At 40.0% G+C, this 17,802-nt stretch overlaps 1 protein-coding gene across 1 annotated transcript in view; it reads left to right on the forward strand.

Moving 5' to 3' along the window:
- The window catches only part of THSD4 (thrombospondin type 1 domain containing 4), an 871,621-nt gene that overhangs the window by 190,339 nt on the left and 663,480 nt on the right, over nucleotides 1–17,802 (forward strand). Inside the window, exon 5 of the mRNA XM_089652473.1 lies at nucleotides 16,101–16,530. Within this exon, the coding sequence (XP_089508599.1) occupies nucleotides 16,101–16,530 (430 nt within the window). The remainder of the gene's footprint in view (nucleotides 1–16,100; nucleotides 16,531–17,802) is intronic.

Raw genomic sequence — 17,802 nt, forward strand, 5'->3', positions numbered from 1 at the left:
TGTTGGAGGGTAATGTGACTATTTTGTGATAGTCCAATTTACTTTAATAGAAGGTAGGAAAAATGCATTTGCTTTTTGGGAACTTTAATACAACTATAAATGTGAAGAATTATGACCTAATCAGGTCTTGAGAATTTAACTCATCTTTGCCACTGTTTTAAAGTGGGTACATTTTCATTGAGGTAGATTGGATCTTCTCTATATAAAATAAGCATCTTAACATTTTTCCTGCTGTAAAGTAGGTTCTCAGAATAAGAAGCTAGAAGGTTTAAAATATTCTTGTTAGTTATAAATAGTCTCCTGGGTTGCAATGCAAAAATCCTGTATGTTACTCTCTTTGGTCCCCTAAATTCCGAACTGATGCAGTCTGCAAAGTTGGACAATTCTGGTACTGGGATTGCTGACCCTGCTTTCTTCTTCTTGCTTCTTCTGGGTGATGAGCCATCTTATTATAATAATGGACCTGTAATAATCTGCGAAAGTTGCTGAGCATACTACTCTGCAGTACTATGCAGCCATTAATAATAGGAAAGGCATATCTCTGTGTGGGTATATGAAAGTCCAACACTTTCAAAAGAAGACAGACTTGAGTCAAATTAACACAATGTGTGTACATGTATAAATCTCTTTAGCCTAGAATTAGTGTTTCTGATTTCACTCAGATGCAGAGATGGCCTCAAAGGAAAACTAGGGAGAGTGAGGCATTGTAATTTCAAAGCTTGGCATCCTAAAAATATAAGAAATGATAGAACATCCTGCATGAAGAGCTCAGTTTGGCCTGATGTTATCAGTTATAAAGTAAGCTCGTTTCAATGCTTGTGACACATAATTTTCATGCATGTGCAAAAAACAAAAAAAAAAAAAAAAGTTAATTGCTTCACTCTGGGTAAATACAATAAGGTTTGGGAGCTGTGGCACCTTATGGACATTGGTGTTTTATAATTCAACCAACTGTCTGCCCCCGGGCGTACTCCGATTCATATTTGCATTGTGTTATTGCTCCAGTTCTGTAGAGAGGTTATTGTGTCCTGTTACATTCTGTATAATTTCTCCCACCTTTTCAGCTGTCTTTATGAAGTTTCTCATTATGTTAAATGTTAAATCTACACCCCCTTCTACTAAATCCCTGTTCATTCTTAGTGACCAAGACCAAACTACCCAATGCTTTTTTGATGTAGCCAAATATATTTTATTGGCATAAAATAGCTTGTGTTTTCCAACAAGCAATATACACTTCACATTAATCTACACTCAATTGCCATGTCTCTTGATACTGGTCTTTATTTCTGCTTGTGATTGTCTTCATTTGTACTAAAATGTACCGTGAATGTTGTAACGTACCATCCGCTGCCTATATGCTTCACATTTTCTATTGTTCTGTTTTATTAAAAATTAATAAAAGTCAGTTATCAAAAGAAAATAAATAAATAAACAGCTCCCACTGCTATGCTCAAACTGTCTTCAGCACTTACTGATCCAACACTGCTATGCCAGTCTTTTTCTTGGTTGAATGAGACCCACAGTCATTCAACCCATTTTCTGTAAGTCCAGGACTTCAAGTGCCTGGCCCTCTATCCTGAACTCACAGCTTAATGCTGCAGAGAGAAGCAGCATTCAGGATCCGCCCAGTGCTGAATGAAGAAACGGGTGGAGAAGACCTGTCAGGGCATTCAGCTGTACTGTGAACACCTGGATAGAAGTAATGTGCAATGTGCCTGGCAAGCCCTGAGACCCTGAACTTCAGGCAAACAACTAAATATGGAGTTGATATACATAGAGAGAAGCTCTTTTCCTGCCAATTAATATGCATCCAGTTCTGATATTGAAGCAACCCTTCCAGACAAGACAACAAAGTTCATGAACTGAGTATTTTCTACTGCAGTGAAGCAATAAGGCTGGGTCACCTCCCTACCCCAAGCCTGTGAGTGGGTAGTAAGGGATCAGCAAAACACTGTTAAGGGAGCTTTAACACAGTACTAATGGCATAACAATAGCCATAACAGCCATGACTGCTTTGAAGCCTGGGGATGACAGGGACCTGATTGGGGGAGTGGGGGCTGTTAAGACAATTTAGGCAGAAAATCTGTGTCGGTAACACATATCCATCACTGCATTAATAAAGTGATTGTAAATGCAATTTTAAAATAATGGAATTGCACAGAGAAGCCCCAATCCTCCTCTTCTGGGGTCCCTGGCGGTGATCCTGATTCCTCCTCTCCGGTGAGTGCCCCCATAGGAAGTTGCTTCTTATGAGGGTACTCTTGCAGGCTTGCTCCCGAGCCTGCTGTCGACGTCTATAGACACAAACAGTGGGACTTTGTCCTACCCCCTACTACCTTGTCACTGGCTTTGATTAACAGCAAAGCCTGTGAGACCAAGAAGTTAGGGGAGAGAAGAGCTGCAGATAAGCACAGAGCTAGATCGAATGAGGGCTCCGGTTAGTATGAGGAGGGGGAGGGGTGAGACTAATGCCTAAACATTTTTTACCTTAGTGCAAGGAATGCATTAAGGTAAAAAATGTTAAGGCTTTATAGCCACTTTAGGGATTGCAGACGATGCTAATGACACTGACCCTTTACCCCCATTTGACATTTCTAGTCAAGCAGAGCTGACATCAAGATATAAGTTCCTATGGCCTTAGCCCAGTTATAGTGCTGCTTTAAAAAAAAGGAACATTTACAAATCATAGCCCTATGCTTTATGAGCATACTTTGTACTTCATTTCTTTTGGGATTCCGAAGCAAGCAAACCTCCGTCCAAATTAATGAATAGAGAAATAAGTTCTCAGAGGAGTAGAGACTGGTCACATGATTTTGACAGATTATGGGACTGGACTCTTTATTTATTTCTATTTTTTATTGTGGCTTCTTAAGTTCAAATAGTCTACTACATTGTATACTGTAGCACCCCAAGTAAGCCCTGCTGTATGTTTCATTGTGGTTGTTTTGGTTCAGTAGTGTGACCCTTGCTTCACTCCTATAATGGTTTGCAGGTTTTCTGTTCTAACCTACATTTCCTAAAGGATTTAAGGGCATTCGGCCAAGCACAATTATTTCAGTATATGTTTTGGCCTACCAGGCATATTATATATTTTTTATGAAAAGACACTTGATAGCACCGTTTTTTTAATCTTTGGTCCTTTGTTTACATATTTAGAATCTGAATTATTATGCTGCACCCCTGAAAGATATAAAAAAGTTATGTATTCATTTTGAAAAATCATTAAACATATTTTTAAATGCAATGAGTATAGGTATCCAAATTTTAGTTAGTTCCCTGTACAGCAGTAGTTGGAATGAAGGAGGGTGGCCCAGCACTAGGGGCAGTCAAGTTGGCTACATGCACATGTGTTCACAAACATCGTGTTTGACAGGAAGAGAGCAGAGTGTCTGGAGAAATGAGCTTGTTAAGTATGATCTTTCACTATTCAGTCAGAAGCTAGGGCTAAGGAGATGGCCTTGCTGTAATTGTATTCATTTAATTTTTAAAAAATCCTAAGCTCAGATCCACTTTTACTTACCTAAATCCATGGTCATGTGACACACTCGAGTCGTCTATCTTTTTCACTGCAAAGGAGGGAGGTATCTAGATGGATGCTAGACTTGAGTGAGGAAAAATCTGCTAAATAAAGTATTTAAGAAACATTTTGGAAAGGGTTGGGAGGGAGGATTTGAAGCAAGATTGAAGAGTTCAGAAATGGGTTGTAAGTTTTTTGTTTTTCTGAAATTGGTAAAATTAAAAAATATGTGGTCAAAGATAGAGCTAATGGCATTTAATCATTCTTACATTGCTATATGGAGATCAGAATAAACCCAGTAACATTTTTGGCTGTGATGAGATGCCTTTTCATAGTTCTTACCATGGGCATTGCTAGCATGGGGCACCCGGGGCATGAACCTCATATCTCATGCTGGTTGCTCCAGGTCGTGAGCCACGGGTGGGAGGGTTGCTTGAGGCATAGGGATGATTTTTGCTTGGGGGATTGGGGACTGATTTTTGCTTAAGGGTGCTTGAGTGATAGGAGATTTTGTTTGTGTTGGGGGGGGGGGGGGTGTTGGAGTGCATGAGGGATGGGGACATTTTGTTTTTCTGTTTTGTGTGTTAAATACTCTGAACTTTGTATGGTGGGTGGGCAACAGTCAAGAATGTGCAACATAGTAACCAGTATACGTAGGGGCTCATTTAAAAATCCGTGATATGTGCATTGCACATCTGGTTTCCAGCGAAAATCAACAGAACTAAATGACAGTTCTGTAAAAAAAAAAAAAACGAGAGGAGCACGGTCATGTGACCTATCAAAGTCACATGACCTGCTCTTCTCACTTGGTGACTTTTCTGGCTACACACTGCAACCTAATTTTTATGACTGAGATGGACCACATTGCACATGGTGCAACATCTGGGTTTTTTGTAACTATGCCTTTTTAAGCCTCTTTCACTGACACCACAGTGTGGCTATGCCCTCTGTGAGGTGGATTTACTAAAGGCAAATAGACTTTGCACTTTACAAGTGAATGTTAGCAACCGCCTGGTGGTACCCCTAGCAGCCCAAAGGACAGGTTCCCCAGAGCGTGGAGTCTAAGCCCCAGCCTGCATGTTCACCAGGGCCCCAGATGGTAGGGATGGACTTGGAGCAGACTGGGACCAGGTCGCAGCCCCTGAGTACACCCGTCTGTGGTAGAGGAATCCGCCGGGAGTCTGTGCAGGTGGAGAGCCTGACGTGAAGAGGCAGAAGGCGGAAGCAGGGATGGCTGGATCCGTGCCGAATGGATGGACGGATGAGCGTGGTCAGGCGGGCCAGGTCGGTAACAGAGAGGTCAGCGTAGTACAAGGCAGCAGGCAGAAGAATAGTCAGGTCATTCACCGGGGTCGGTACCAGTAGTTCAGATCAGGTAGGGATATCCAAAGAGAGGTCAAACTTAGCCAGGGGTCAGAGCAGGAGAAGTCAGCAGAGGTCAGGTCCAGGCAGGTCAGCAATGAATCTTCAGCAACAGAATACAGGAACACAGGAATAAGATCAGATCATACGGCAACCCGTGTCCGCGCAGGGCCGGTTCAAGTAGCCCGCCCTGCACCTGACAGGTGCAGCCTAGGTCCCAGTGCCTGCCCAGCACCGTCATAGGCGACGGGTGCACCTGGGTCCCAGTGCCCTGCTGCCTGCATGTCTTGACAGACACCTACGCATGCACAGACCCACGGGCCGCGATGTTCCAGGGCTTAGTAAATGAGAGGAAGCTCTGCTGATTTCCATCACCCATTCATTTGCAAACAGACTGGTGTTTTTCTCTTTACCTTGCATGTGATTAGGTATTCTTTGCAAAGTGAAGCTCCACCTCATTTACTAAGCTCTGGGGAAAATGAGTGCAGCTGCACTTGCAAAGTGCACAGTCAATTTGCCTTTAGTAAATCCACTGCTGTCTGTCACTGCACACTATAAGGTTGATTTATTAAAACTGGAGAGTGCAAAATCTAGCTCAGCTCTGCATATAAACCAATCAGCTTCCAGATTTTATTTTTAAAGCCTAATTGAACACGCTGAAGTTAGAAGCTGGTTGGCTACCATGCACAGCTGCACCAGATTTTGCACTCTTCAGAAATCAACCCCACTATGTTCTGCATCATTCATTTTCATACAATGCCCAAAATTGCTGCAGGTCATACACAAGCCTAGCAAAGCTACTGGCTCGTTAAACAAGACAACTGCTGTTTTGTCCTTCACTAAATCAGATTCAAAAGACAGTGACCTAAGAATGATTTGTAAAAGTTTTTTTTCTTCTTTTTTTGCCATGGAAATGTGTATGAGCATGCTTTAATAAAAAATTGGCAAATATATTTGTTTTATTACAAATATTTTTCAGAGACCGCAACAATTACTTATCTTTGCATGAATAATGATTTGCCTCAGAGGAGGAAGTACATTTTGGCATCCTCATTATTCACATTACAAGTTCTGTTCCTTTGGTGCACCAGATTGTATACTACATGCAGAGAACATTCTTGTGGTTGCAAGGGAAAGCACAGCACATTGATGTGGACACACAGGGATGCCAAATTTTGAAATGTTTTCTGTATTGTAAATGCATCTATAGATAATTTACGTTTTGGATGAAAAACGGAAGGGTTAAAAAAAATTCAGATTAGATTATATTTGCATTTTATACATTTTATGATTGTTACCTGTAGAAGTCTTCCTTGTGGAGACATCCAAAAGCCCTGAGACTGCTGCTGGGTGCCACTATCTTATATGCAATGCCAGCAGCCCGAGCACCAGACATTCGTTGGTGCTCTTCTTTACTCTTCCTCTGGCAGGTACAAAAATGGTTGCGTAGTGAGGTGACAGCAAGATCGGATGAGCTAGGCCAACACAGACAGTAGTTAAATATTTACAGAAGAGGAGAGGACTGTGATGTGCAAGGAGGAAGGGTGTTGTGCTTGGGAATTGAGTCTTCCTGAAGTGGTCAAATTTACTTAGCAAATTCAAAGGCATAGTGCAAGTGAATAAAGTATAGTTTATAAAAGGTAACAATGCTGAAAGTAAGCATTTAAACTGCTTGAGAACAGTGGTTTAGTGGTTAACACCTAGTCCTTGCAGCATTAGGGTCCTCAACTTGAGTCCTAGACAGAATACTACCTGCATGAAGTGTGCATGTTCTCCCTGTGTTTGTATGAGATTCCTCTGGGTACTTTGGTTTCCTCCCAAACTCAAAAGATATGCTGGTAGGTTAATTGGCTCCTCTCCAAAATTGACCACAGCATGACATTTTACTGAGTGAACCCAAGATGGCTGCTTCACTATGGCCCCAGCGGCAGATAAAATGCTATTAAAATACAAATTATTTCAAATAAAAATTGTGCTTTTATCTTGTTAATTTGGTGACAGGGTCTCCTTACAATTGCTGACACTTGTAAGTAAAAGAAAACCTTCCCAACGAGAGAAGCGCCCTCTGACAGTTGTTAGTATAACTAGTATCCTCATTTCGCCTGACCTCATGTTGGATTTTCTATCACCTTCTGGCCCTGTGCTATTAAAATACAAATTATTTAAAATAAAAATTGTCCTTTTACCTTGTTAATTTGGTAACAGGGTCTCCTTACAATTGCTGCCACTTGTGAGTAAAAGAAAACCTTCCCAACGAGAGAAGCGCCCTCTGACAGTTGTTAGTATAACTAGTATCCTCATTTCGCCTGACCTCATGTTGGATTTTCTATCTCTTTCTGGCCAAGTGACAATGCTCACCAGGACAAATAAAAAGTATGAATTTTCCCAGTGAGAACACAGACAGCTATAAAAAATTGTAACAGGGATTCTTTCTCTTCCACGTTCTATCTTTTTTTTTTTAAATGTTTTGGCTATTCATACACTTTAACTTCATTTGATGTTCAGTCACCATATCAAATGGTATTTATTTTTCCATGACACTATTAGATCAATTTGGTTTATGTTCATGGGACAATTATTCTACAAAATTTACTCTATATAAGGATAATGGAGTTTTCCGTATTTACAATACGAATATTGTTTTTCAGGTTGAAACTGGAAAGTCTATTTCGAATTTCTTGGCTAGTTTTACATATTTGCTTAATCTGGATGCCTGTATGCAATGTGTATGAATCACAAGCTAAGGACAGTAGGGTTAGCACAACAGCTGTACCAGGGTGAAGGAGACAGCTGCATTCCTGACCTATGAATATGTTCTGGTAACATGCATGTAAATGAACGTAGTAGGAAATAGTTAATGAATTGTTCTGTCAACAGTCAATTTAAATATTGTGCTGGTTATTTCTGTGTTGCTTGAGTGTTACGTTGTGTACTTAAACTTTAATTTAGCATGTTGTAATAAATCCTCCTGTGCTGCTGTGTCTACTATGTAAATGAGAAAGCAGCTTACATCCAATCCTTACCTTTAGATGGAAAAATAAATAGAACGAATATAATAATGATGTAGTGCTGTGTTAACTGTTTTAACCCTTAGGCAATAGAGATGTCAATATACTGTCAACCAAGTATATACTGTGATACTAATAAGTGATACATGCAGTATAAGACAAACATATATTTATCCAAGTGATCGTATAATCATAATCGTGGCACACAGTGATTCCCTACACAGGGATATGCATCGCCTTAAAAGGGTGATCTATATAAATAGTAAAACAGTCCACAATATCCGGTGTTTAGCTTGTGTAACAATAGCACACACAACAAATGACAAACTGCATGCTCCTGTGCCAGTGCAGTTAGTGAGTGATGCTCCTATATGACAGGCGTGCCCGCTCACCTTCCCCCTGCGACCCACAGGGGCCAAAAAGCCTTATGGATCACCGAGGATCCTACACGATTTCTCCAGACATAGATTGGCTCCACCGCCTTTATGGAGCTTTCCTCCACCTTCCACTATTCCTCCGTGGCCAGGTAACAATATGGATGCTCATATATAGATATGATATTTGGTAATCATACAACAGAAAAGCAGAGATCCTCCATAGTGTAATACTGCATATAAAACTTTAATATATGAAAAACGCCAAGCACAAACTCACATTTCAGTTGCAGTACAAAACGCCTGTGTCACCTCACATGGGTGTACTAAGAACTTGCTGGTGTACAAAGATGGCGCTGGACTGGAAGTACGTCATGCGTCACCACGTTGCATCTACGCGTTACGCCACGCCCCTCGTAGCTTCATCAGGATAGCGTCGTGGTGATTTCCCTGGTATTTATAGGGGGATCTGGGTGCTGATTGGTTTATTAGATATGCAAATTATCGCGGCCATTTTATTGAAGTCCCGGACACTTTTCCTCCGCCATTTTCTTATAGTCTCTACCTGTTCATATGGTTTGCTATATTATACCATGCGGCAATTTTCTTGTAGTTTTTCTAGGAAAGTATACATGGCAGTCATTTCTTCATGGCTCTAAACTGTATATATTTGGTTACTGTAATGACCGCTGTTGCAATAAGTAGTTATATATAATAGTCTATTATGTGTGGAAGTTTGGCATATAAGCTAAAAACTTGAATAAAAAATATATATTAGAAACACCAATTTTATTAAATAATTAAAAATGAGACGACTTAGTTGCTAAAATAAGTATGTGATAAAAGATGAATAATAAAAAACTGGGCAGTAGTAAGAAGCGAAAAAACCCCCGAATAGCCAGACTAGTACAGTACATTCATGTGAAGTGCTAACAATAAGTACATAAAACATTTAAAAATCACTGATGAAACAGTTTAGATCGAATTCTATGTTTAACCCCATTGGTGCTTGATTTTGCATGGTATAAATCCATTTAGATTCCATTTTGCTTAATGTGCGAACTTTATGGCTCCCTCACCAATGTTTCTTGTAGCTTTCAATGCCCCAAAATTGTAGTTCTGATGGATCCTGTTTATGATGAGTTGCAAAGTGTTTAGATACACTATGTTTAGGGAAACTTTTGGAAACGATTAAGGGAACACATCCAAAACATTTACATAGTGGTCTCTTAGTGCGTCCGATATACTGAAATCCGCATTTACACTGCAAGCCATATACAACCCCTTCAGTTCTGCATGTTATGAATTCCTTGATTTTGAATTCCTCCCCACTATTTGTTGATTTGAAGGTGAACCTTTTCTTATTGTATCCCTTAGTGGCTTTACATGCATAATATTTCCTGCATGGACAAAAGCCTTCTATGTCTAAAAACGTGGTCTTCTTATCTCTAGTGGGTGGGTCCACTACATTCTTAACTAGTTTGTCTCTCAGAGTGGGTGCCTTCCTATAAACGAATTTTGGTTGTTGTGATCTGATTTTTTCTAACATCAAATCCGTTTTTAAAATTGGCCAATGCCTCTTAAAAATTTGTTAAATTTTTTTATAGTGACTATTAAAATCCATAATGATAACTAGTTCATCCATAAAATTCTGGCCCTTATCTTTATCTTTAAAAAATGCCTCTCTATCCATATTATACACTTCCAGACTCTTTTCTTTTATTATTTTCTCCTCGTATCCTTTAGCTATAAATCTTTCTTCCATTATTATGACCTGTTTCTGATAATCTTCTCTATATGTGAAATTGCGTCTGAGTCTAATGAATTGCCCCTTGGGGATATTGAGAAGCCAGTGGGGATAATGGCAACTGTCAAGGGGTATGTACCCATTTTGATCAACTCCCTTAAAAAAATTCCGTGTATAAATAGTGGATTCTCTGATTAAAATTTCTAAATCTAAAAATTGGATACATTCTGCACTCTGGTTCCAGGTGAATTTAATATTTTTGTTGTTAGTATTGAGTATATTCAAAAATTCCAATAATTCGTGTTTTTTTCCTTCCCATATCATAAAAACATCGTCTATATATCTCTTATATATCTTAAGTTGTGTAGGGGGTTGTTGGTATATAGTTTCCTCTTCCCATTGCGCCATAAACAGATTAGCCACAGTGGGGGCAAACCTTGCCCCCATGGCTACTCCCTTAATCTGTTTATAATACTTTTTCTCGTGCCAAAAATAATTGTGTGTTAGACAATATTCTAAGGTTTCCAAAATAAATTTTCGTTTTTTCCTTGTTATATTGCTATACTCTCTCAAGCCCCAGCCAACTGCTGATAGGGCATCCTCATGGTTGATGATAGTATATAGAGATGAGACATCTCCGCTAACTAAAATCATGTCCTGTCCTTGCTTTAATTCTTCCAACTTTTGAATCAAATGTTTCGTGTCGCGCAGATACGCTTTTGTGTTGTTCACAAGTGGCTGCAGGTAGATATCAAGGTATTGTCCCATTCTTGCCATAATAGATTGGATCCCACTAATTATAGGTCTTCCTGGTGGGTTTGATATATCCTTATGGATTTTTGGCACGGTGTGTATTATAGGAATTCTACATCATTTTGTAACAAATAAACTACTTAAAGTAATGTTAAAGGCAGATTTTTTAAAAATAAGAAACATGTCATAATTACCTGCTCTGTGCAGTGTTTTCGCACAGAGCAGCCCCAATCCTCCTCTTCTCGGGGTCCCCTGCCAGCACTCCTTGCCCCTTCCTCCTGCCAAGTGCCCCTAGAGCAAGCAGCTTGCTCTGAGGGCACCCGAGCAGGCTCGATCCTGAGATGCTGCTCTGTGTGTCCATTCACACACGGAGTGGGGTTTGCCCCCCCCACTGCTCTCTCATTGACTCACCGGCTGTGATTGGCAGTAGCTGCTGTGTCAGCCAATGAGGAGGAAGGAAGAGACCCAGGAGGGCCACTGCTCTTGTGCATATCACTGTATCGCGATGAGGCTCAGGTAAGTATTGGGGGGGGTGGGATGATGCTGCACACTGAAGGTTTTTTAACTTCATGCATAGAATGCATGAAGTTAAAAATCCTTGAGCCTCCTCCACACTAAAATTAATTTTATTATATTTTTTCCTGAAAATTTGTGTTTAGTAAACAGTTGCACAAATATCATGTCACATAAAAATATGCAACTATCACCTTTTTATTCTACAGGGTCTCTGCTTTCAGAAAATGTATAATGTATAATGTTTTTAAGTCATTTTATTGCCAAAAATGTAGATATTTACATGATAGTAAGCTCTAACGAGCAGGGCCCTCTGATCCCTCCTGTATAAATTTGTATTGTAATTTTATAAAGCGCTGCACACTGTCGGTGCTATATAAATCCTGTATAATAATAGTAATGTATGTGAAAAAGAAAAAAAATTGTTCTGGAGCCAAACTGAGTAAACAAAATGGGGCCCCAGACACTGCCTCCCCTACTTTTGAATGAGTGCGTAGTAACCTAGAAATAAAGACACCTAAATATTAGTCCTTTATTAAGAAAAATAAAATCCACAAGAATTGAACATCAATCATGATGCCTGCTGACAAAAAACAGATGGATCTGGCACTCTTGGTGGATCCCAATGCCACTCCTTGGTGAATGATAGCGCCTAAGGGGTAGACTGTGTGGCAGAGCTGTATTGCATCTATATATTTAGCAGTTTTCCTAAAGTTAAGCTTTTAGTGTGTGGAAAACAAATCTCTGTATGTAAAGTTAAGTCATGGCTTTAACTGAGAGTTCTGAATGTTCATAATTACTGGATAAAGAAAGCATAGGTCAATTTTACAGTAACCTAGTGAATATGATTGAGGTAACTAATTGGGCTTTTATAAGTTAAAGCCCAAGTTCAGCCAATTCTTCAGTTGTTTTGGATTGATGAAAAAAAGGTTAGAACTTCTGTCAGATTTATAAATGCTGTTGGCATCCATGTCGAGAAGATATTCTGTCAGATTTTAAATGTCGTTTATATTATTATTATACAGTATTTATATAGTGAGACAATACAGTAACAAAACAAAACACAAGGGGGTCAAGGGCCCTGCTCTTTTGAGCTTATAATCTAGGCGATGTATATAGATTTCCATTTTCATGGTCTAGTGTGATGGTCAAGCACTCTGATGTGAACGGGGAGGAGAATGGAGAACTCTGATGTTAAGGGGAAAGACTGAGGATTCTGATGTGGAAGGGGAGATTGAGGACTCAGATGTTAAAGGGGGACTAAAGACTGATATAAAAGGGAAAGGGGTGGGGGGCTGAGGACTCTTGAAATGTGGGGAAGATTGAGATCTCTAATATGGATGGTAGACTCTGATGTGAAAGGAAGGAGGCTTCTGATGTGAGGGAGGGACCCATTTTTAGGCTGAAGTGCCTTGAGATTTTGCATACTTGGGTGCCATGACTAAAAAAAGGTTGCAAAGCACTGGTCTAAAGAATAGGGTTGCTTCCTTCTCTGCCGAGGGCCACTCTTCCAGAGTGCATGATTGACTTTCCAGCATAAGGTACATGTTTCTCAGATTTTCAAGGCTGCCACCTCGTCTTCTTCTCACATGCTTGTTCTGTTTTGCCAGGGTGATGTTCAGGTCTCCTCTGACGGCAGTTTTTGGTGTAAGCTCCTCCCAGCTGCTCTCTATGACTGTCAAGCTCTTATTAACCCATTATGTAGAGTTGTTGGTTTTTGGTTGCTGTGCTGCCCATCCATCAGTTGCACTGCTTTTGAAAATCTCATGGTTAAAGGGTAAAGATCATGTGTCCTGTTATGTACAACAAGAAAATAGGATTTTTGACTTTGCAGTAAAATCCAATTGCTGGAGTACAGTACTGGACACAGGCTCCTTCCTTCTTTTCTTTATGATTTCCCTATTGGTTGCTGCTAAGGTGAGAGTGGCTTGGAATGGTAGGGGTTATATTTGGGATTTCCCTGCAGCTTTCATTTTTGCCAGTGTTCAGTCACCTCACGTTAGCTACATATGGTTAAAGATTAAATATCCTGTACTGTACTCCAAGCAATGGATTTCTTTACTGGTAAGTCAACCATCCTATTTAACTTATCCTATTCCTTGCTCTTGCAGGCTCCTCCTTCCATAAAACCAGTCTTCCCTTCTTTTCAGCACTCCATCCAGCGGTTTTAGCTCTAACATCATTGCATACAATGCAGGGCCAGAAGTCTTAATTATTACATATGGGGTTATCACATATGCACAGAGGAATTTTCTTGTGGTGGCTGACCTCTGACCGGTTAATGCACGAGGCTGCTGCTGAAATGAGCTTCGGAAGTGAGATCTGACTCTCCTGACTGTGTTTCTGAGCTCAGAATTCAGTGTCTATGGAAAAAACATGGATAAAGTTCAAATGAATTTTTTGTGGTGGGAGTGTGACTGCAGACTGGAGAGTGTGAGCTGGGGAAGGCATTCAAGGGAAAGACCAATCTATGCGCTATATGTGTGATTCCATTGTGGAAGGACCAGGAAGAAGCTGATTTGCAAAGTGAATTTTAATGTAATCACTTGAAGACTGCAATACGTACAATACATACATTTACTTCAGTACTTCAAGTGGTTATGCCAGGATGATGCTTGCAGCTGCAGGTATCACCCCAGTATTGTTTTTTTCAGTCAGCAGCCGACTTTTATGTAAAAGCCATCCTAGTGGCTAATTAGCCACTGGATTGCTTTTACATACGGCGGGAGGTGTCGTCCCCCCCTCCCACCACCCACCAGTGCCTCTGTGGGCTCTCCTGTCCCACCAGCTAGCCCTGACTGAAGCCAGCAGTTCTGCTGGCTTACCATAAAGCTGATCGAGAACAAAAATGTCCCCAACAACAAGGTTTCACCAGATTTCAACAAAGTAATTTTTCAACAAAGTCATTTTTGGCTTGGGAAAGCATTTGATCATACCGATCTCGGTGTGTTCAGATGCATTTAAGGGCAGAGGAAACATCTCTTAGACCCCAGATCTCTCCATAAAGGGGACCTGTAGCTGCCTATTGTTATCACAAGGGATGTTAACATTCCTTGTGATATAAATAAAAGTGATTTAAAAAAAGACAACGTAAAAATAAAATAAACAAGAAAATTAAAGGGCTCTATCCCACCACGCTCGCACGCAAAGGTGTGTGACCCGCATCGGTATGAAAATGGGTATCGCACCACACACGTAATGTGTTGCTGCAGAGCGCGAGCAATAATTCTAGCATTCTTGAGTAACTAGAACCTGGTAACCTGTAAAGGCTTTTAAAGTGTTGTCTGTGGAGATTTTTATATACTGTAGTTTGGCCCCATTCCATGAGTGTGCACAATTTTAAAGTGACATGTTAGGTATCTATTTACTTGGCATATCACCATTTTTTATATTTCATCCAAAAATTGGGCATTATATTGTGTTTGTGTGCATTAAATTCACATTACCGTGTGACATAAAAAAATTGCAAAAACCACTATTTTATTCTGTAGAACCTCTGTTAAAAAAGAAAAAGCAAAAAATACAGATTTTTACAAGTCAATACAAAGTGTCAGAAAAGGCCCCGTCGATGCAAAAGAATGCATTAATTGTGACAGAAATACATGGCAAGGACCATTGTCTTCTATGATATATTAAGCTGCTATTATAATTGTGCAGCCCATAATCTAATCTAGCATTACAGTAGAGACTAGAGAATTTTTTTGTAAAACTTAATTGAGATTCCACATGCAAATGAGTGGGAGACTTCAAAATCAATATGGTAATGATTCATTGAGATGGCACTTGCAGCTGAACACCAAGTGGAGTCTCACTTAATTTTTATTGGTATGGTCTCGGTTGCCTCTGCTTCTTTACAAGAGTTACCCATAGACGTTTGACAGCAGCTGAACATTTGCAAGCTATCTGACTTAAAAGTATCTCCTCTTGGAATGCACAAATTTGTCATTTTTCAGTTGAGGTAACTGTTCACTATGGCCAGGCAAGTCCAATTAACTTGTAAAAAGTAAAACAAAATTGCTGCTGCGCTTATTAAATACACTGTTATGAACCTATGTGATGCAGAAGTCCTAATTGTAAACTCTTAAACACAAAATTGGAATAAATAGCATTTGGACCACAGAGGGAATTTGTTGTGGCCTGTGTTACTCCACTTGCACTCATCAGTCATTGTATTAGGTACACCTGTTCAATTGCTTGGTAACACGAATTGCTAATCAGCCAATCACATGGCAGCAACTCAGTGCATTTAGGCATATAGACATAGTGACGATTTTCTGAAGTTCAAACCGAGCATCAGAATGGGGAAGAAAGGGGATTTAAGTGACTTTGAACATGGCATCAGTTTTGGTGCCAAACGGGCTGGTCTGAGTATTTAAAAAACTTCTGATCTACTGGGATTTTTACGCACAACCATCTCAGAAGTTTACAGAGAATGATCCAAAAAAGAGAAAATATCCAGTGAGCGGAAGTTGTGTGGATGAAAATGCCTTGTTGATGTCAGAGGAGAATGGGCAGACTGGTTCAAGGTGGTAGAAAGGCAACAGTTTCTCATATCAACATGGACCGAAATCTCTGAGTAATGTTTCCAAAACCTGGTTGAATCTATGTGACGACAAATTAAGGCAGTTCTGAAGGCAAAAGGGGGTCCAACCCAATACTAGCAAGGTGTACCTAATAACGTGGCTGGTGAGTCATCCTGACTGTTAAATGAGCTTTTAGTTTCTGATCATGATGATCTAAAGTCAGAAGTCTATTACAGTACACTGTTTATACTGTGTTTCTAAAATTGAAAGAATGCATTTTACATTCTTGTTTTTTTAATCTAGAAACAGGACAAGAACTTCAATCAGTCCGGGATCATATGGCTATGGAAAGATTCCTTATATACTACCACTACAAAGTGACACGGGCCAAAACACCCCACGAAAAAGAAGACAGATTCAGCTAGGACGGCAGCCTAGTTCTGGACAAAATGCAGCCCAAGGCCAGTCCTTCAACCTCCCATCAACTCATCGGAGTAATCTTTACCAGGATGAGCTCTATTCTCCAGTGAGGCCAGAGTCATCACAGTCTTCATCAAATCAGCAGTTTTCTCATTCCCAGCCTCTTCCAATAGCACAAAGTCCATTCTCTGATGCTACTAGACAAGGTTCCACATCTCTAAATTTGCTCCGAGATAAACCACTGGGACAACGTGGATCTACAGCAATTACTTGTACTGGTGCCTACAAACAGTATAAATTGTGTAATAGACAGGTATGTGCACATTTTTACTTTTTTATATCTTTGCCTTTAACCACATTTTATGATTGCAGTACAAAGGAGAGTTTGTATGAGACCTAATATTGATTTTTTTATGACAATTTCTCGTGACTCTATTCAAGTCCTCAGTATAATTGCTAAGTCCTGGTGAAGGGGGAGTGTTGTTGCCCCAAACACAGTAGCTGTTTAATGTGATTGAACAATGAAAAAATAAAACCATCTTGTGACTGACATCTGTCTGTTCACAACCCCACTTAAAGTCAAGGACTCTAGCTGGAGGTGAAATGTCAGCCCACCTGGTCAACGGAGGTCCCTAACTTCTCCTAGGGGTTAGGGTGTTATTACTTGCGTTCTAAAAAAAATCCCTTCCTTCATCAAAGCACAATTTATGTTTTCCGTATTATGGACATCACTGAGTTGCATAGCTCACTTCCTGAGACTTCAGCAATGTGATCTTTACCATCCCACATGAACACAGAACAGTTGTGACATTCAGTAATGGATTCTAAAGTTATTACTTTGTCTTCCATTATTTAACCTATACCATCAGAAATGTAAGGTTTTTGGTTAGAGGCCAGACCGAGAAATGTTAGTGAACATAAATTTAACATAAGTTTTTAAGAAAAATCTGGCAAAGGGTGAATTCTAGATGCCGGGGAGCATCCTATCCAATAAACATTTTCTTGGTCTTGGTTAGAAGCCAGACCATGACATTTTGGTGAAGATATTTTAACATAAGTACACTACTCAAGAACATTAATAGGACACTTTGAAAACACATTAGATCTCAATTGGGAAAAACATCATGCTGGATATCTATACTGATATGGACAGGGTAATGTGTTAGGAAGGTAAGGATGCCCTATCGTTTGATGGAAATGAAAATGATCAACCTACAGAAGACTGAATTCAAAGACACCCCGAAAATCAAAGTGAAAAAATGATGCAGCTGGGTAGTCCATTTTGCTGAAATTTCATTGCAGCAACTCGATATGGTAGTCAGTAGTTTGTATGGACCCCAAGTGCTTGTATGCATGCCTGACAATGTCCAGGCATGCTCCTAATGAGATGACAGATGGGGGTTTATTTACTAAAGCTGGAGTGTCCAAAATCAGACTCCCTTCTGCATAGAAACCAATCAGCTTCTAACCTCAGCTTGTTCAATGAAGCTTTGGCAATGAAACCTGGAAGCTGATTGGTTTCTATGCAGAAGGGAGTCTGACTTTGGACTCTCCAGCTTTAGTAAATAAACCCCATGGTGTCCTG

This window comes from Staurois parvus, unplaced genomic scaffold (assembly GCF_062004578.1).
Source record: "Staurois parvus isolate SC_StPar_1 unplaced genomic scaffold, SC_StPar_1.0 ptg000682l, whole genome shotgun sequence".
NCBI classification, from domain to species: Eukaryota; Metazoa; Chordata; class Amphibia; order Anura; family Ranidae; genus Staurois; species Staurois parvus.